Source organism: Leuresthes tenuis, unplaced genomic scaffold (assembly GCF_036924035.1).
Source record: "Leuresthes tenuis unplaced genomic scaffold, fLeuTen1.0.hap1 SCAF_15, whole genome shotgun sequence".
NCBI classification, from domain to species: Eukaryota; Metazoa; Chordata; class Actinopteri; order Atheriniformes; family Atherinopsidae; genus Leuresthes; species Leuresthes tenuis.
The window spans coordinates 20,402,815-20,423,423 of record NW_027325369.1 but is presented as its reverse complement, the minus strand read 5'-3'; the positions used below and the strand labels follow the sequence as shown (position 1 = coordinate 20,423,423).

Here is a 20,609-nt window from a genome sequence, read left to right as displayed (position 1 = left end):
TGTATTAAGATGTTCTCTGCTGAAAGCGTGGGAGGAAAATAACTGAACCAGTGTGAGACATCACTCCACTAACCTGACAACTCAAGGCTTGAGCTCAGATAATGGAAAATCAGTGAATTGTAAAATTCTTGCTCTAAGTCTCCACCACTTCCCTGCACCCTCCAGCTCAGCAGTTGTTTCAGCCCAGTGATAGCAGCTTTGTGTCATATTGTTTCAGCATGTATCTTCCTGACTCACAATTTTTTTTTTGGCCCATGTCTCAGTGAACATCAGCGACACAGGATGTGTTTGTGTTGTTTGTTCGCGCTATGCTTGGTTTCAGAAGTGCTGTCTTATAAAGACAGCGTGCCTGCCCTGCCTTTTTGCCCTGCCCAAATACCTGAGATAGAAAAAAATTCAAGCCTCAACATGCTGTTTTTGCTCAACTGTGCTTTCGGAGCCATATGATAATGGAGACGTTGCTTTGGTTTGGCTGCTGTTACCACAGATTATACACTATTGATGACTAAGACAAACAGCAACCACCAACTGAAACCTGTGATTATCATGTAAGACTACTGCTTGTCTCCTCACCCTCACCCTTTCTTTTTCTATTGTCATTACTAATCAGTATCACCACCACAGGACATCTGAAGCCAGTCTGTGCTGTTAGCCATTTCTGTGATAAATGACTACTCCACTGATGGCTGAAACACAATCACACTATTTGTGCATCATCTCTCTGTGGCACAGAGCCAGAGTGAATAATGACATTGCCATTTTCTCCTTCTACAGTCAGTAAGCAGAGGTTGGATAATTACCCTTGCTTTACTATTGAGTAGCTAATTAATTTGTTCTCCACTACTCTCCTTACACTGCAGTCATTCTCTCACTCGTCTCATTTAAGAAGGAATTATTACCAAAGCACTTCTCCTGACACCTGACATCTGACACATGGGTCTAATGTTTAAAGCTAAAATTAGGGATACTAAATTTGAATATTTTACCTGATGTTGGTGGGAATACCATGTCTATTGGTGTTTGTATTTATCATTCCCATTTCTGTCTTGTTGTTCTGATGCAAGGATGATCCGGTTTTAGGCTATTATCAGTCGATATGTTGCATCAGCAAATTCATCCCTTGGATTACCGAGATATTTCTCTTCAAACATCATCAGAATTTTAATCTTTTCACCCAAAACAGGTTTGCTCACTTTTTATAATGTTGGATGGAAAAGTGGATTTGAAACAGTATAATCATAAGTCATAAATAACACTTTTGAAAATCTATTACAGTGATTACATTTGAAGGTATACATAAAGTAGTTCCTACATATTGACACATACAGTTTTACTGTGTTGTTTTACCAGAAAAGCATAAAGTTTGGTAGCTACAACAGTAGCTTCATAATGAAGGTGGCCACCATGTTCATGGAGTTTCCATATGCAAATCAACTTGCATTGACTTATTTTAGACACTGCATTAAGCAAGAAAATGCTACTATTTCTTATATATATCACATTTGAAATAGATTATATTATTGTGGAATGAAGAGAGATATAAAAGACACAATAAGCACCAGATACTGAAGAGAAATGAAGAAGCACAGCTCTATAGATGAACATATAGATAACTAGTATACTTTATTACTGAGCTTTATAAAAAGTAAAAGGTTTGAATCAATTGAAATAGCAAGAGAGAATAAATCAAACAGATTAATGGATGTGTTTTTTTTTAAAACTGACAGCCACTTCACACCAGGAGGGCACTGTATTTGCATTTGAACCGCACCGTTTACAGCTGTACCGGGTATTAAACATTATGATTCATTGTTTTTCCCTCATTGTTTTTTTCAACTCTAACCAAAAAATTAGGTTAATAAGCAGTGTCGACTTCGCCTCAATTTATCAGACCAGAAAGCTTTCTGCCATCCATTTTAGGACCGCTCCTCAACAAAAACACATTTCATTCGTGCGAGATTAAACCAACACATCTTGGTGTGTCTTGCTTCATTGCACATGTATGTCAAGCTAGACTGAATCATTTTTCAGATGGGGTGAGGGTATCCCTGGAGTTGTTGGAGACCTCTGAGTCAGTGTGATGTCACAGGAGCATCACAAACAGAAGAAGAGATTCCTTAAATCTATGTCAATGAGAGTTTTTTTCATAATTCCACGATTTGTCATCTTTCTCGATGATTTTCTCGGTTCTTTCTTCCCATAAATCACCTTTATTACACCACAAACTGTCACTGCTGACTCACACTGAAATCCATCAGATCATAAAGGAGGAGCCATAAACATTTAACATCAGTCTGCTGGTCTCCTTGGTGTGGATGAGGGGATGAGAGAGGAGAGATTTGCTGTTACCCTGCATATACTGGACAAAAAAAAAAACCCAGAAGAGATGATGAAAAGAGAGTCAGCAGTTTGTTGTGTGGATGCGCTAGAAGCTAGATCATAAACACCAACAAAACATTATGAGGTACCATGAGAGCTGCCTGTGGCTGCTTATCCATCATAGAGATAAAGCGATTGGTTAATAAGATCTTTGGGCTTGCTTTTGGTTTTGCAAATTACAAACAATTTTAGCATGCTGTCTCACCATTTGATTAAAGCAAGAAGGGTTGTCATGGCTCTGTTAAAAGATAAATTGACTGAAAGGAAAAAGAAATCAACATGTCTTTTTTTTTTTTACAGGCTTCCTTCTCAGTCCCCTGTGGGCATGACATGAATGAAAGTGGTAGGTTTTCTTTCACTTGAAAAAGACAAGGTGCTGAAGTGCAGCTTGAATCTAAAGTAAAAAAAGAAAAAAAAACACAGAACATAATGCATTTTCACCATAAAGAGTGTCCAGATATATGAGAGTAACCTCCTACAATCATCTCGGACAGGCATTGGTAGCCTGGCGAGATGAATGTGTCAGTGTCCTTCATTTTGAATTTACAATATAGCCATCAAAAAACAGGCCCCAAATCATAAGCCATATCTCCATTCCATTCATTTTCCATTTTTGTGTCTGTAAACTGCCATCTTCATCTGAATTTGAATACAAAATTCAACAGATCCACAAAAGAAAGGCGGTTGTATACCCTCCAGTTGCCAATAGTAACCAAAGCTGGCCAAGAGCAAAATCCACTCGGCAGTGAATGAAGCAGAGAAGTGGTGCGGGTGGATGGGGTGCATTATGTTACTGCAGATTACAAGGACCTTCATGAGAGCTATTGTCAATGAAAAGAGCGCTGCATAAGTGTGATATCCGGACAGAGCAGCACCAGTCACGACCTAAAACAGTCTTTTCTCTCAACTTGTATTTTTTACATCATAGTTATTGTGTAATCAAAGATATTATGTAATTTTTGTAACAATGTGACGTTTTTAGAGCCAGAGAGGGTATTATGTGGGTTTGAAGGCAACGCGCACTAATTCAATCCACTTAAAGTCAAAATCAAAGTTTGGGGGAAGCACTCCAGAGAAGAAAAGTCAGCTGAGCTCTGCATCAGTTTACACAAGATACGACATAAATCCACGTTTCTCCCGAGCTTCCCTCTGTTTTCTCATTTTTATTGCTGAAGATTGACGGTTTTTTTAAAGAAAACTGGCGATCTGACGCACCCTCTGCTGCGCCAACAAACATCAAAGAGAGCGGGTTCGTTCATTAATAGCTCGCTTTTTACGCATTACGTATTTGCAGTCCATCCCTCCACCGGATGATGGCGCGATCGGACTTGGGCGGAACAAGCAGGAAAGGGGGCTGGCTGAAATTCTACTGGAGACTGCCAATGACAGCTCGGGTTGGAGCCTGCTCGTACTACAGATCCACACTGGGGTCTTTGCGCTTACTGTTGGAAAGCTGGAAGACAGAGGGGAAGTCTTCCCTTTCTGACCGGGAGAAATCAGAAGCTCATTGCAAGGAAGACGTAAATATACGATTCGACATCGATTGACAAGGCATCGCGGACACCGGCTAATTCCTTAATATGGTTGTAGACTCCTGCACAGCGCTAATAATTAATTAAAGCAGCTTGGATCTTAGTGTTGGACACTGCGCTCTTCTCTCCCGCTTGTCATACCCAAAGCCTGACCTGAGGACGCGCTTATCTGCAAGGAGCCGGGTGTTCGGTATTTACGGCTCTCAACTGGATTGTAGTTACTTTAAGCAAACACACTCAAGTGACCAATCGACGCCAAAATCATTCAAGTGGTTACAATTGTTTGTGAAGCTACTGGCGTCTGAGAGCGCGTCTTCCGCTCCGTGCAGGGAGCAAAGTGCTGATAAATCTGCTCTGACTGGACTTGGGACCTGAGCAAAGAGCTGCACTTGTCAAGAGCGGCACCGACAAATCTGGAGAGGCCAGATTCACACTTGAGCAAGCTGACAGGAAACTGAAAATCCAGCGAAAATGCCTCTCGCACAAATCGCGGAGCCATGGCCCACAATGGAACTGGTGCAGCTTGAAACGGAGGTAATGGAAGGTGCATGTGCTGATATTGGGGGGGAGGAATGCACGAATTGTTTGGCCAACTTTCTTTAAGTAAATTGCAGTCGTGAGAGACCATTTGATTTGTGTGAACGCTGCATCCCTACAGAGAAAGTGTTCAGCAGTCACCTTGGAATTTTTTTATTTATATTTTTTAGGAAAATCCACTTTTTTTGAGAAAAGTTGCTTTAAATGATTGAAGTCGCGCCTGTTGGCAGCTTAGCTGGGGTGACCTGTACATGAGCTTTACTAAGGGTGACTCAAAGTGTCACAAATTTCCACTTGCCATAGGACGTGTTTTTTTCCACACACTGACGTCAGGACGGCTTGTATGGTACGATTCGAACGATAAACCATCAGAGAAATTGGAATAATAATATTTAATTTTATGCCATTGATTTCAAGCTTTCTAAGATACTGAAACAAACGAGCAACTCAATTTCAGAGCTAAAAACAGCCCTCAGAAGTCCCGGCTGTCATCTAATACGCAGGCTCATGATCACAATCTGTCACGGCTCTCACCTGTTAAATGGTTTCTAGGAGGTTCTCTGAGGAATCAGGAAAAACAAGGGCAGGGATGAGCTCTCTTCTGCTTATTGAGACCATGCAATTTACAAGTCATGCAATCTTGGTAAAACGTTTTAAATTTAAAACCGAGTATTGCCCAACCTTAAGTTTGACTTTGTAATGTAGATTGTAGGATAAGTTATTTTCATCCCAGTGAATTAGTTTCAAGCATTTGAAGTTAAAATAGTTTAAGCATGCTGACATCCGCAAGAGTTCACCTTATTGTTTTTTTTGTTTTTTTTTTAAAACTGATGACTTCACAGTTGATTGAAGACACTACTGAGCTTGATTTCTCCTCAGTGCTGAATATATTTTTGCATAATGCACTCCAGAAGTTGAAGCAAGAATGAGAGACAGATTTAAGGCCATAGTGTTGTGCAGGCCCCTGTTGTTGCGCTGTAGCATCATTATTCATGAACACTTCAGTTGCTCCCTGAACAGCCTGATTGCTTACTCATGAATATGCACCCACCCATTAAGGTTATGATGAGCAGATCTGGAACTGGGACCAAGCAGTGGCTCACTAATACTTTGAGGTTATCAAGCAAATTTGCTCCTTTGAATTAATTGTGTGCCAATTAAGCAGGTGAAGGGACTATGTGATACCCATGTTTTCTGTGTGTCTGATCTCACTAATGAATAGCTCTGCGCACAGCTTTAAACAGCGTCCTCAATCAGCTTTGCAGAGGATCAGAATGTTTCATGAATGAAGCTAATTTTTCTAACAGTCGGGCCAGATCATCACTCTGATTTAATTAGAGTGGGTCTTTAACTCAAAGGGATATCAGTTTGGTGTTAGTTCTTGAGCCCAAATTGAGCTCATTTTAACTTCAGCCAAAACAAGTTTAAGCAGTCTTGACAAATTAAGCCATGTAATTGATATGAGGAGTATTAATTATTTGAAGGATGCAGAAATTCTTGATTGATGAATGAAAAAGGCAAAACTTTGGGTAATTGAAATTCGGTGTCATCCGTGACAAAGAATGTTCACAGACTCCACTATTTACAGTATCCTGCAGCATGTGAGTTGGGCGAGTAGCATGTCACAGCTAAAACAGATGGTGGTGCAGAACCTGTGAAAAGCGCTAAGTTTAATCCTGTGAAAATGCCATACATTTAGTATGTGTAATAGTTAGAACTCTATGGTTCGTATTTGTGGTTTTCTTGATGGAGGATGTGGTGTTGGTGTTCTGGTGTAATTGGATTGGTCCCTAAAAACCTGTTTCTGTTATTAATTTGATCACGCAAATCACTGCCAGTCCGAATAGGATCTTTGCCATTTATCTCTGTCACCAGCCTACCAGCCAGCTGCACACTTTGGTTCCTGATGGCAGCCAGACCCTGCTCAGGGCTCAGAATGATTGTGCAGTAAGAGTGAGGGAGATTGGAGGCCATGCCAGTGAACATGTTGGGGAGAGGGAAAAGGGAGGCCAAGCCATGGAAGAGTCTAACTAGTCATATGGACAGATGGGACAGACGGAGACGCCCTTTTGGATGATTTGGAGAGCAGAAGATGGATGATAAAAGCCTATCATGTAGTAATAAAACATCACCTCCTCTACACAAGTTTTAAACGCATGCGGCTAAACACGATGATGTGTTGTGATACATCTACAAATGAAAAGTGTGCGTCACATGACTCAGTATGTGAGTGCTTGTGTTAGAAAGCCAAACAGGTATCGTAAAACAAATGGAAATCAGTTTAGTTATCATTTGTCCTTGATGTTGCGGCACAGCAAGCAGTAGAATCGAGCAAAGTGAGCTATTCAAAAATGTTTGCCTTCGAGCCCTTTATTCATCACCGAGCCACATTTGTTGTGAATGAACTTGTTCTAAGTGAATCATCTCTGATAAAGGTACTTTAACAATTATCCCGGTTGAGTCACTACCACCTCCATCAGCCACTGTCATTATTAGTTTAAGGCAGCTCCTTCAAAAGTTCAGAATCATGCTGATGTTGTTAGTTATCGCAGATATCCAATTTGGCTGCACTGTTTGGAACCCCCCAGCAGAAACACGTATGTTAGGTTAATTGGTGATTTTTTTAATTGATTGTAGGGATGAGTGTGAGTGTGAGTGTGTGTGTGTGAATGAGTCTGAGTCTGAGATGGTCTGGCAACCTATTCAAGTTGTACCCCACCTCTCACCAAAGGGCTGCTGGGAAAGGCTCCATCTCCCGACACTGAGCAGAATAAAGTGGGTATAGAACATGAACAAATGAAACCCCTACAATGCCGAACCTGAGACTTTGCCCACAGTTGATTATTATTGCTGCAGCTACAATGTATATTATTGTTCCCTCTGTAAATGGAGGTGGTTGCATTTCATGGCATTAGCTGTTTTCTTCCATATGAAGCACGGCTTGACTTTACACATTTACTGAGGAACTCGCTGTCCGTCTTTCTTTTCTTTGAATTGGTAAGCACCAAATTTGCTCTTTTTCGTTTGTGCCTACTAGTGTCTGAACAATCACAAGTGAGACTGTCACACAGGAACGATTTTCACTTAGAAAACTATTGAAATTTTGTTTCTTGTCTGGATTGAATGTTGAAGATGGATTAATTTGGAAAATAGTCCCCAGAGTATGATTTATACAGAGAACGTCCCTCTAAGTCAGTATAATCACTGAATTCTGCTGTATTGATTTTGGGATCAGATGGATTATGATGAAAAGTAAAAGCGTATGTTTTTATACAGCAGGACTGCTCAAGCTTGCTGTGGAAGATGAAGGAGACGGAGATAAGTGAGGGATAAAGTAGGGTTAAGAGATGGAATGTGTGCCATGTTTGCTTCACGGGCGTGGTCAGCAAAGTACAATCAGGTACTTGAGTTTTTTTTTTTTAGTGTGCATGTACTGCATGTGAGTGTGTGCACAGGTCTCATATATGCCTCACTCTGTGGGAGTGTATTCACACTTCGCTGCAGCTAATCTGGGTGTGAACCAATGGCGGAACACCTGAGCAGAGCCATAGGGGTGGAGGAGGGCTGGGTGGGCATGTGATAACACAACTCACTACTTGATAGGAGCCTTGAGAAAGTCAGTTCTCCTGCCTTTTGAAGTTGAAGGTTAATCTGTCAGAAAGGCTAACAATCTTTTGTGGTCCTATCATAAATGTCAGAAGCGGTGCAGACTTGGTTTGTTGTATTTCTGCGTTGCCTAGTTACAAAGCAGCACAGCTCTAATCGCGCTGTTTAAATAAAATTGATTTCTCTATCAAACACACATAAAGAGTCCATCCTCTGAGACTGTGATCTTTGTCTGTCTGATCATGTAGAGATCCTGACATAGATTCTAAAGGGCTGCCGTCTGGGTCAGGTTTGATTGATATAATGGGGTACTGGTGTACTGTGTTATGTGGCTGTTTTTGTTTTGGTGTATGTGCATGCCTTGGCTCTTTGCACTGGGAAGGAAAGTGCCTTTAACTGGGCTATTTGCAGAGCTAATGGGGATGAAATGTGAAAGAGATGATGCTAACTACAAATACAAATGTATGGACAGTTGCATTGTACCCAACAAAGCTGTCGGCACAAACAAAATGGGATACAAAAAGATGAGTGGGAATGCAAGTTAGGCAAGGTAGAAAGACTTTCATTAAATTTGTTTTCTAGGTCAATCATTACTACATTTCAGTCGGGGATTCTTTGAGTTATCACTCCGGTCTGACTTTAACCTGAACTTAAGCTTTAAATTACTGCAGTGCCTCAAAATTCTTCTGTTTCGTGGGACATTATGGATCCATGTATTTGCTGGCAATTTTTATTCAAATAGCCTCCATTGAGATCCTGATTAAAGTCCAATCAGATGAAATGTTGATCTGTGAATTTAAAGCACGTATCCAGTTAGTAGCTCTTGCTTGAAACCCTATCGGGAAAATATTTATGTACATTCAGTTGGCAAACACAACAAGTCTTGCCACACTGAGAATGTATTTTGAGGTGTCACAGTGACAGTTAAGTAGATCCCCTGTCTGTGCTCATTCTGTTCGGAGGATTTATATATTTTTATCTTTTTACTCTTCAAAGCTTCTTTGCTGTCACTGCCTCTGCCTCTCTCGACATCTCGACGACACACTCTGTGCCCTTTTTGTTTAATGTTCGATTGTTAAGGCCTCTGCTTGTCATTGTGCTGACTGCCTGTCTTATTTAGTGCAGTCTAAGGGAAGAGGAAGAGGGCACGGCGGATGTGAACAACATCAGGGCCGCCCCTCTGTAATGGAAAAACAAAAAGGGGAAAAGGGACAGGAAGGTTATTTATGTTGTCCTTACACTTAGACATGACCGTGGACTCAGGACCGTTTCTTTGTTCGCTGGAAAGGTTCATGTATTTATTTTTCCATGTATCAACACTGTTCACAAAAAGTTACTCAGTCAGGCCGTTTTGTATTGATGTCATGTGATGGTAGAATTGGCTGCTCATGACAACAGTTTCACTCTGGTGTGATGGCTACACATTTGTAACAAAAAACCCTCCATTACAAAACTGGAGGAGTTTAATTTGAGGGCATTTAACTCGAAACGGTAGTCTGATGACAGTTGCATTTTGGAAAGTATAGGATCCACACTGCAGGGTTTGTTTTTAGCTAATACCAAGAACTCTTCAGGCCTTTGTGGGCTGTCCACATCCTATCCAGAAGAGCTTAAACATCCTCATGCTGCTGCCAGAGTACTGAGGTCGACCAAGCAGATGCTCTTGAATGTTCCAAGAAGCTGATACAATAGTAGAGATGTTCATGTTTCTGCAGTGGCTTCTGCTTTCTCTGGAAGAACCAACTGTTTCATATTAAGCTCAGCTCAGAACAGAAACTTAGCAGACAGTTGAGACTTAATTATTTTAATTTGTGTTTGATTCAAACAGTCTTTGGTGATTTGATTTAATCTGATGATTTTATTAGTATGGGTCCATTTAATTTATTTATATTAAATTCACCTTTTGTGCTTTATTCTTTTATTTAATTGCTGTTTGTTTGTTGATTTTTGAAGGAACTGGCACTATGGTTCAACCTCGCATTGTTTTAAATGTGCTTCGTGGATAAAATTGGCATTGACACATAAGTATGCAGATCCTGTAAACACAGGGACACGACTGTGGTAATGGTTTGTTTTCTGAGTTGCAACACTTAACAAGTGGTGAGTGAGCTTCGGCTCCATGCAGTTAAAGCGTCCATGAGGAGAGCAGAAAAGACCGGATGTATTGCCTCATGGCGATGATTTAGCTCCTTAATAGCTTTTCAATTTATCTGCATTTAGATAATGACCAGATAATGGAACATCTTTGGTATTCATTATCTGGATTACACTGGAAGTCCTAAAATGGTGACCATTGCTTCCAGAGGCCAAGTTGTTGTATAATGTCCATTAGGTCATAATGCCTGGACTCTGTTAACATAACCCTTCTAATTACATGATGCTGACCACGAGGGACACAGGTTTTGTCAGCTTGCATGATTCTCCTGTTGGACATTGAAAGTAAGCTTAACTGGCCCTCTGGATTTCTTTTAGAATAATTTGTCTGACTTGGCTTTTTAAGAGAATTTGTAGTAGTTTGTGCATGTCTTGCGTTATGAAACCAAAGCCCCTCTTTCTTTTAAAATCTCTTGAGCCCTCTATAGAACTACAGACTCGAGAGTCACCAGGATGTGGAAAGCTTAGCTTTTTCATAGTATTTTCAAAAGGAATAAATAGTTGTTTTCATGTTAAATCATTCTAATCTTAATCGGGGATAAAAATAGTAATGAACATTTTTGTCAAAGTCTAGCAGCCCTACCACACACACACTGAACTACTTCACTAAAAAGTATAATCCTACATATTGACTAGTGGCGCAACGGTACAGGTACGGTCTGTACCTCGGTTTTTGGGCCATGGTTTTGGTTCAGTTTGGGTACGTGTTTTGTGCATAAAGAGAACAATTTTTTTTCTCCCAAAATTCTCTCTTTATTTTGCTTGTCAGCAAAAACTGTAAACATACTAGTATCACTGGTGTACTGAATAATAATAATAATAATAATAACACACTGAATAATAATAATAATAATAACACTTTCAAGTTAACAGTTACTAAATGATGAAATTAAAATTCTGACTCGGAGCTCAGAAATTCCGAGATTCGTATACAACTTGAATGCTCCATTAGTCACAGCACACAAACGCTGCAGCACACAAACGCTGCAGCACACAAACGCTGCAGCACACAAACGCTGCAGCACACAAACGCTGCAGCACACAAACGCTGCAGCACACAAACGCTGCAGCACACAAACGCTGCAGCACACAAACGCTGCAGCACACAAACGCCGCCCTCTCAATGCACGCTGCAATGTAAATTGCATGTAAATTAGTCTAACTAACGGAACATTACGCCACTATTAGACTTTGTTAGCTCAGCCATCCAGACCAGAGACCAGCCCCAATAGACGCCCACCGACCATCGGCAATCGCAGACTGGGCCAGTTCGGGGGCCAGACCACCGGAAATGTCCTGGTGCTCCCAATGGCTAGTCCACCATTGCTCTCAACTCCTCCGCTAGTGCTGGCCATGCCTCTTTGTTTTCTTTTTTCTGCTTCCGTGTGTGAGCTGCACTTTGAACCTGCCTCCAGTTACACCAGTGTGACTGACAGGGGGTGCGTGGGTGGAGACACAACAGTGATTGGACATTAACTCGCAACTCGCAGGGAGGGCTTTTCACCTGCCTGGACAGGCACACACAGTGTAAAGCATCAGTGCAAAATGAATTGCAAAACCGAAACCTGCAGTCCATAAGGGTGTATTATCCCGTGCATAGTGGACCGAAAGATTCAATATTTTACCGAGTACCGTTGCATCCCTAATTTGATTTATATTTTAATTTTTTTAATAATCACATCCCAGTGTGTAGGTAGATTCCAGTCTACTTGTGATGTGATAGATTCGCCTCGGTCCTCCTCGTGTCCCTACCTTTCCGTGCGACAGAGAGGGACGCACTCTGAACATATGCTGAGACTTGAGTCAGATTAGATGATCAAAGTCTGCTGCCCACCTCTGCTGCCTGAGCATGTTTCACAATAGCCATTTTTAAGACATTGTTTGACAAATAACAGTGATTACCCTTTTCAACAAGGCTTACCTACTGGGGAATGGACAAAGGGCATGCATTTGTGTGTCAGCCTCAGATTATTAGGTTTGTCTGGAGAGGAGCAAAGTGGACTGCTGCCGCCTACACAGTCTTGCAAATATTCTCTAGTATCTCTCTCTGCCTTTTTCTCCCTCTTTTCCCCATATGCTCACTGACGCTTGTGATACATGTGCTGTCATACACGCTGACTGTTTCTCTCATCTGCTTTCTTGACAGAATGGGCAGAGCACTGCTGAGGATGGAGTCACAACTTCCGTCAAGGTACGTGACATATCTGGACCGAAGACGCACGCAGGCGAACGAAATGTGACACAATATTTGTGCAGCCGAACATCCGGTCAATCAGACTTGAAAACTGGGTTGAATTCTTGGCTTTTGTTTACAATGTTCTCTGAAGGCCCACTTCATCCAAGGGCAAATTTTTTATTTTTTTTGTATTCATCAATGATGATTTGCTCTATTCATGTAGCAATTACAGTGACGGCCCTCCGAGAGTATTTGCTGGCTGGAATTTAATGTATTGAATACTGTCTGAGTGAGGCTGATCGAGCGGCACTGCGGCCACTCTGTACAGGAATGTGTCTGCGTCAATACAAAAAGGCCATAGTGTTACAAATAGTGTGTGGCCCAGTTACATGTCAACACGTCATGCAGAGAGAAATGCACACAAACGTTGTCATACAAAAACACACTGACAATCTCTGAGTCAGCCTGCCCTGCCCCCCCCCCCCCCCCCCCCCCCCCCCCCCCGCTTGGCCCCTGCACTTCTTTGTCGTGGCCTGAAACCTGATCCTGTTTCCTCCTGAACTCCGTTGCTCTCCAGTCATGTAGCAGAGGACAGGAAAATGGTTCTTCTGGCAGAGCTTCTTTTTTATTTTTTTTTTTCTGGCTTTGCTGTCAAGGGCAGAGTCTCTAAAGAGCACGCCATCTCTTCTTTCAGCTCAGAACAATGTGCTGTGACTGAGGGAGTGCTGAGTGCCCTCGACGAGAAAAGAAAGGTTTCAGTCAAAGTGGTCACAGGGGCCAAGCTGGTCAAAGGCATTCACTTTTCATGACAGGAAAAAATAAATTAAACTTTGGCTTGGTGTTCAGTGGAAAAGTATAGTTTCCAGCATTTACAAATGCATACAAAAGGATATATAGATAAGATTGTCACATTTCTATTCACATTATACCCGTATGATTCTGCTAAGTGACAATAATATTTAATTCTCACTAGGGCTTGGGCAGCACTGTGATTATCTACATTTTGTGCTAATCGCCTGTGGGGTACTCTAGTAATCTGGTAATTTATGTCATCTTTTTAATTAGGATTTCCTCTGAATAAGGTTTTCAGCCAGTAATTCTACAGAAGTGGTACCTTATACTCAGAGAGGCTCTGTGATTTTAAATGGTATCATCTTGACTTATGTATTATGAGAATAAGTCTGCAGTCTTTGAATAACCGCTAGAAAAATATACTGTATGTATAAATCACATGTGATGTTCATTGTTGAGGTTGTGGGGTGGCTAGTAGATATCATCCCCAGACACCATGCCGGCAGGGCAGTTGTAACCAGGCGCTACAGCGATCAATAGCAAGCAGCTGCTTAAATGCTGGGAATCTGATAATGGCTGCTGTTATCTACTGCAGCCATGGGAGCTACCTGGCTCCAGCAGACCTAATGGGAGGAGCAGAGGGTGAGGCAGGGGTAGAGGTTAAAGGCTATAACCTCGGACAAGTGAGGACAGAGGAGAGTACATGTCCTTTTTTGGTTAAATTTCAAAATCTGAAAGGGACTATAATGGTCATCCACATTATTGTTTGATTGTGTGTGTGTATTTGGGGGGGGGGGGTCATGCAGGTTCGGTCAGTCCTTATTCCCAACTGAGAAAACTACAGCACTAATGAGATATCGTTTTTCTCTTTGTGTTGTCAAAACTAATACACAAGAGCATATTTCTTAGCTGTAATGCAGCTTTTGTCCCTTACATGCACTTTTGGGCTCTTGATGGGAGATGCAGATATACTACAAGTGACTGTAGAAAATATGTTTTTCTATGTATTTCGATGATTCAGTCGATCTTCCCCATGTCATTATCGGTTTTAACTGTTTTTAATCAGTAGCTGTCATCGTACTTGGCAAGTTGATTGCTTAAATTACAATTTCTGAAGTTGTATGTTTACGCGTGGAAAGAAATCTATCGTGAATTGGTTTGAACATATTTTCAATAGTAATAGTATTTGTCGGTTGGGGTCTCAGTAATTTCCATTTGACAATTGTGATGTTAAGAAAAAAGGTGTCAGTATCATGTTAATAATACAAATATGAGCTAGAGTTCTTTTTTTTTTTTTTTTGCAGAAAACAATAGAAAGAAAATCTTGTTTTATTGCATGTGCTTCTTTCCTACTTTACACTGGACTTACAGTAAATGTGGACTAACAGCTTAGATTCAAGTGTGACACTACAGTAGTTAATAACAGCCTCCTGTGAGATGTAATAAGGGATGATCAGACAACAGCAACAGATCACTTCAGCCTTATCGTCAGTGATGAAGCCACGGAAGAGCATTCAGTCAAAAAGCTGAAATAAAGGGGGTGAAATCTCAGCTTTAAAGAAGGGAGGTGACAGAAGAGCGTTTTGGGAAATCAGATGCTGTGTGTCGTGACAGTTTTTGTTCTAATGGAAGGTCAGGCATAGACACATTTTCAAAATGCTCATTTTTTAAAGCAACAGTTAGTGAAAAGAATGACAATTTGGTTTATGTAATGAATCATTTTACAAGGAAAGCTTACTATTATGCTCTGGTTTCTGCTTTTCGATGCGCAGATTGGTTTCTTTTCACTTTCCTGTCTCTCTAAATTGAATCTAATAAAGTAATACTTTTGAAGCACCTTGATCTCTAGGAAATGAGTTTGTTGTCCATTGTCTGAAAAAGATTGAAAATGAAAGATGCTCTGCAACCGTTTATGCATTATATTCTCTGATGTTACCACATAATTACGATTGAATTAAAGCTGGTGGTAAAGAGATTTGCACAACAAAACATTGCAAAAGATGGTCTGGAGCAAGCCATGTGTTGACATTCAGTATGATAACACAGTGTTGTTTAAGAATTAGAGAGAAAAAAACGTGTTCAGCGTGATTTATGCAATTTCTTTATTGAACGGGGATTTGATATGCAATGTTGGGGACTGAGTTATGCCTATCAGCCAAATTCAACTGGCTTGGGAGCATTAAGATTGGACTATGGAGCAACAACAAATGGCCATGTGGTTTTAATGAGTCTCGTTTAACTCTGTTCCAGATTTAATGGGTGCATCAGGATATGATGAGTGCAGATGAAGCCCTGCACCCATCACCCCTGTTCTGAGGGTGCTTGAGCTGGTCAGGGCTACATACAGCAGTGTTGCAGTCCTGCAAAAAATAGATCAGCTGACCAGCTGGATATAGACATATAGACACCTCTCAATAGATATTTAATAATGGTGTATTTGTCAAATGCTATATATAGTACAATGCCTATGTTGTTCTGAAAAAAAAAAAAACTGTTGCTGCATTTATCACTGGTCCCTGTTAATGAGCTTAAAAGTAAAAGTTAGATCGTTAAAAGTGGTAGTGAAATTACCTTGAAAATGACCAGTGACACATTTTGATATCGGTGACCTGCAATCAAAGAAGTCTTTCAGTCTTTCAAGTTTATGACAACAGACTGCAGCATTAGATGATTGTCGCACCTCCCGGAGTTGTAATATTGCTTCAGTGCGTGGAGAGTTTGTTGTCATGGTTTCATCAAGGCAACTGACATCCAGTGCAGCAAAAGCAGGCAGGGTAATAATTAGATAATACGTGATTTTCTGTGTTCCTATAAATGCATGTGTTTTCTTATAAACACAAAGGAGAAAGCACAAGTCATTCAGAAGAACTGAGCCATTAATTGCAAGCTTGATAAACTTAAGTATTGGTACCTGTCCTGTGAAATGCAGTGTATGCAGATTGCCTCTTTTGTGCGTTCTTTTGTCTTATTTCTGCACGATTTACACTGCAGTTTGAACTCCCGTTTACCAGGCCTGAGGGCTAAAAGCAGAGCAAGGTAATGCCTTTTCCATTGGTGTCAGTGGCATTTTTGTTGTCCCTAATGTAAGATAATTGCTTTTTACTGCTGCTAGGTGCTGAGCGAGTGGTATTTGTGCTTTAGTGGCCAAGTGACAAAAGGGCACAGCAGAGTAGCAGCAGCAGCAGGGTAGTCGTCAAGTGTGTGAGTCGAGAGGGAGGAAAGGGATGGTTTATAGAGGCAGGTGTGGAGTCAGTTGGGGACACAGACGCAGCCATGTAGTTTTACGCCATTTGACTGAAGTAATGATTTAAAATGTTTTGAAATGATTGAATATTGACAGAGGAAGGGTATTGCAATTTAAATTATGGGCTTTTTGACCTACAAGGCCAATGAGTCAGGATGGCGAAGGCCGTGCAGCCTTATGGTTTGTGTTTGTGTAACTCAAAGACTCTCTTTGCACACGCATGTTGTAGGCATGGCAACTGCTCTCCTTTCTTTCACAAACCTGGCCTTTGTCTTGATATATGCGGCTTTGCCCACCCTTCGCATACAGACGCTCACACGTGCACACATAAATATTCCGCAGTGGAAGACACTTCAAGCCCTCCTTTCCAGGTCTTGCAGAGTCGTAAAACTCTAGTGTGTTATGCGAAAGCTGGTCCAGATGATGCAGTGCACAGTTTTGCAATATGTGCCGTGCTGTGTGTTAACGCTCATTCTTTCTGTTTCCCACAATCATTTTGGCAGTTTGCAAATGATAGTCCTAGTTTAAGATAACTTCATGATGAAGCTTATGAAGCTGTACAGACTTGGCTAATCGTCGCCAGCAGCTGCCACAAGAACCTCTCTAGCTCTCCTTTTCGGTGTACGGACTTTGTTTGGCTTTGTATGAGAGTAAAATATGTGCAATTCCCTGCCCATTTGCTATATCGGAAGTGGAATAGTTGTGGTTGCTAAGTGACTAAGTCAAATGCATGGCTTAACTTGTCAGCTTTCCCTCAAGTTTTACAGAAGTCTGGTAATGATTAATTCATTTTAATCACTTGTGTTTAAGCAGGGAAACATCATAAACATGCAGGGTAAGAGGGTCCACAGGACCTGGACTGGGAAACGCTGCTCTTATCAAACTCTGAGCCAGGAAACGAACAAGGATATTTTTCACAATGTTGAACTGTTTCCTCAAGCAGAGCCTCCTCGCACAGGATTTGTCTGCTTGCATTTTCTCTGTGCCTGCCTGTCATGCAAGGTATTATCCTTTGTAGGTGAATTGCAAGTATTGCTCCTTTGAGGGCATTCGGTCTTGGAAATTCACTGAACTCTCTGCAGCAGTCCAGAGAGCACAAAGACTGAGGGAAAAGACTGTCAAAGTCATTTCTTTTCTGCAGTCTCGCATTAGTTGTTTGTTCCTCTTTTCCATCTTCACACGTCTCTTTTTCTCTTGGCTTCCATCCCTACAAGGGCAGTTTGTATTTCTCAGCTCAGCGAGATACGTCCTGCCATCTTAAGCTGCCCTACTTCCTTGGCCCCGTTGGGCTGTGGCGACTCGCATTTATGTGAAGAAACTGGCATGTTCACCCGACAGTTTTCCTGTAGGTGTGTGGTTTTGCCCCCTTGCTCCCGCTGAAGTTTACGTTCACACAAGAATGTTGAGCTGCATTTTTAAGTGCCAGATAGTTTTAGGATTGCAACGTGGACCGCATATCAGTTTTCTTGTGTTTGTTAAATAACTTGACACTGTTTTAATAATAGTCCACAACCATCTGTTCCTGTCCTCCTTTGTGCCAAGTTCCAGTAAATGCCAAGAATTATTTGCAAATGCTATCAACAGGCTGTGATTTATATTTGTTTACTTCAGAGTATCTTAATTTCAGCTGCTTAGCATGAGTGGATTTTCATGATTTACTCTGTTATGGTCTTTTGTCCTGACCCAAAGCTTCCACTTCCCTTTAAAAGAAGATTCTACGTCTAATCACTCAGACTGTCTAGTTTGGAATCAAGAATGAGTTAATGTTTTCTCAAGGCATCTCCGATGTCTCAAAATGGATAACTGGATGGCTGTTCAATAGGATATTACTGGAAAGGGCCATACATGCTCTGCTGGCCCTCCTGAGCTCAATAAACGTTAAATAAATACAATAAAACTTTACAGAAGCAGTGATGATGATGGCTGTTGAGCTACAGTTCCTGCTTCATCCTGTGTTCTGCTGTTTCTTCCTGGCCTGCGCAGCCTCATTGAGCTTTTTTCAGAGCGAGAGGTAGTCAAACATTTTCTTAGATAACCAGAACACAATCTTGCACAGAGGGAATAGAACATGAAACCTTGCCAGAGGAGCGAGACATTGTGCCGACATCTGCTCGTCCGTGATCCTCTGTGAGCAGAGGCCTGTATTAACAAGGTTTGAACACGCCTTGGAGCTCCACAGAGCTTAACACTTCACATTCCACTGCAGGGTGAAAGGGAGGGGTTCTAAACATGCCAGGGAAGGAGGGAATAGAGCTGCCTGTGACTGCTTATATCATGTCAGGATGTAGCACTTAATGGTATATTGTCCCCTTTTGTGCATGCAGGCAGGCATAAAGTGCGTCTCTTGCTAAATGTAACATCCTCAGTCCTGAACTTGGAACTTTTCAATAAAATCTGGGCTTGCTATTCTTGTTGCTCAGTAAACCCTGAAATGCAGGACAGTTTGGATTTGTTTATTTCTAGCTGCTGAGCAGTGTGGATCTGCTGTGTGGCGCTCACTGCAAGGTTGTGTTTGTGAACATATGCAACACATTTGCAACTGCAGCATTAGAGGAAAAGAAAATCACCACCTTGATGCACAGGGGTGACACTGGTTGTACCCATCACAGATCGTACTCCCGGGCGCGTGCATGTGCCCAAAAAAATACGTGAAGTGGGAGCTCATGGCTTTGTGTTTTTATATAGCACTGTCTTGGCGACAGCCCTTCCTTTAACTAAATTGGTGAGATGAGAGCATTTGAGTAGTTTGAACCAAAATTTTTGACAGGACAGCTGTAGGAAATATCCTCCAGCCACATGTGTACAAACGCGCACTGGGCCCAGATATAGCACAGACACGGTGTGCTGTGTGGGCTTGTCGGTCTCTGAAGCATGAATATTTCATTCTTTTTGTTTGTTTCTTTTGGACTGCTCATTCTCTTTCCTCGTTGATGTGTTGCAGTCTACTCTCTCCCATTCATACATGAGTCAGACAGCTAAACCTCTAGAGCTCGATTATGTGCTGGCCTCATAGAACTGTTTGCTCTTTGTAGAGCTATTAAGACCTGTTGTGTTATTTTAGCTCTTTTCTTTCCATTGCTAATATACGTTTTTACCCATCATCTCTCTTTACATGTGGCTTGTAACAAATCCGAACTGCCAAATTTAGATCAAGATAAAGCAGCATCCAATAAAGGGAACAATTTAGGAAATATTTAAGATTGACCGTGATGGTAACATTTAATTTTATCCTGACACACAAGTGGATGCCAGTCATTATTAGTCAGAACAACGATGATGCATCTCAGAGTAAGACTGGGCCTGTCATAAAGTTTGTCTTTTGAATTGATGTCAATTACTGGAGCCGTAGTTTATCACATGAACTAAAAAGGTCAATACATCTTTAAGCTGAGATTGTAAAAGTAATGAATAAGATTTTGTAACGTTATTGCCATGAATGCCTCTCCTCTAAACATAATCGCAAAGAACAAATCAAATGCAGATGATGGAAAATGAATTGTCTCAACCTAAAATTGACAGTAAAAGACAACAATTAATTGTTCATACCACTAAATCTAGTCGACTGTGCGTTGAGAAGAGTCAGACGACTCATGGAACATCTTTGAAGATGTTTGCCTGTTTCTGAGCCAGCAGTGCTGATACTAAACCACATCCTGAAAGTTGATCTTGCTGTATGATACTAAACCTAAACTAGGTGGTGTTTGTCTATGTGTTGAGAAAAGTAGAGAAAATGAATAAGATAGATTTGTGCAATTGAAATGAAAACCTTTGTGAAATATTTCTTGGTGCTGTGTTTGCTTGAATACTTTGGCCTCGTTTATTTCTTGTCTTATAAATGCTGTATTTAGGATTGTAACAGGTGTTGTCTTTCTTTAAGAGTTGAGCCGTGTGGGCCAGTACATAAAGAGGGAGCAGCAGCTGTACTGCACTCATGCTCTCATGTTGGTCACAGCGGATCTGATATCGGCTCGTCCATGAAACAACAACGGACAAAATGTGCCAGACTTTTCATTTTCAGTCTCCGCATCGCAGATTCGTGTGTTTTATGTGGTCATGCTGTTTTTCTGAAGTGTTTTATTTTTCTGAAAAGTTGATGACGGCTCCTTATTGCTGTTTCTGTGGTGAAGCGGATGACACTTAACTTAGAAGAAAAGCTCCCAAATTGATGATATTGTTTGAAAAATCACTT

At 41.2% G+C, this 20,609-nt stretch overlaps 1 protein-coding gene across 1 annotated transcript in view; it reads left to right on the top strand.

Moving 5' to 3' along the window:
- The first annotated feature begins 3,784 nt into the window (after positions 1–3,784).
- The window catches only part of LOC140269903 (ribosomal protein S6 kinase alpha-1), a 43,276-nt gene continuing 26,451 nt past the window's right edge, over positions 3,785–20,609 (top strand). The window contains exons 1-2 of the mRNA XM_072364924.1: positions 3,785–4,445; positions 12,355–12,399. Coding sequence (XP_072221025.1) covers positions 4,383–4,445; positions 12,355–12,399 — 108 coding nt within the window. The 5' untranslated portion in view covers positions 3,785–4,382. The remainder of the gene's footprint in view (positions 4,446–12,354; positions 12,400–20,609) is intronic.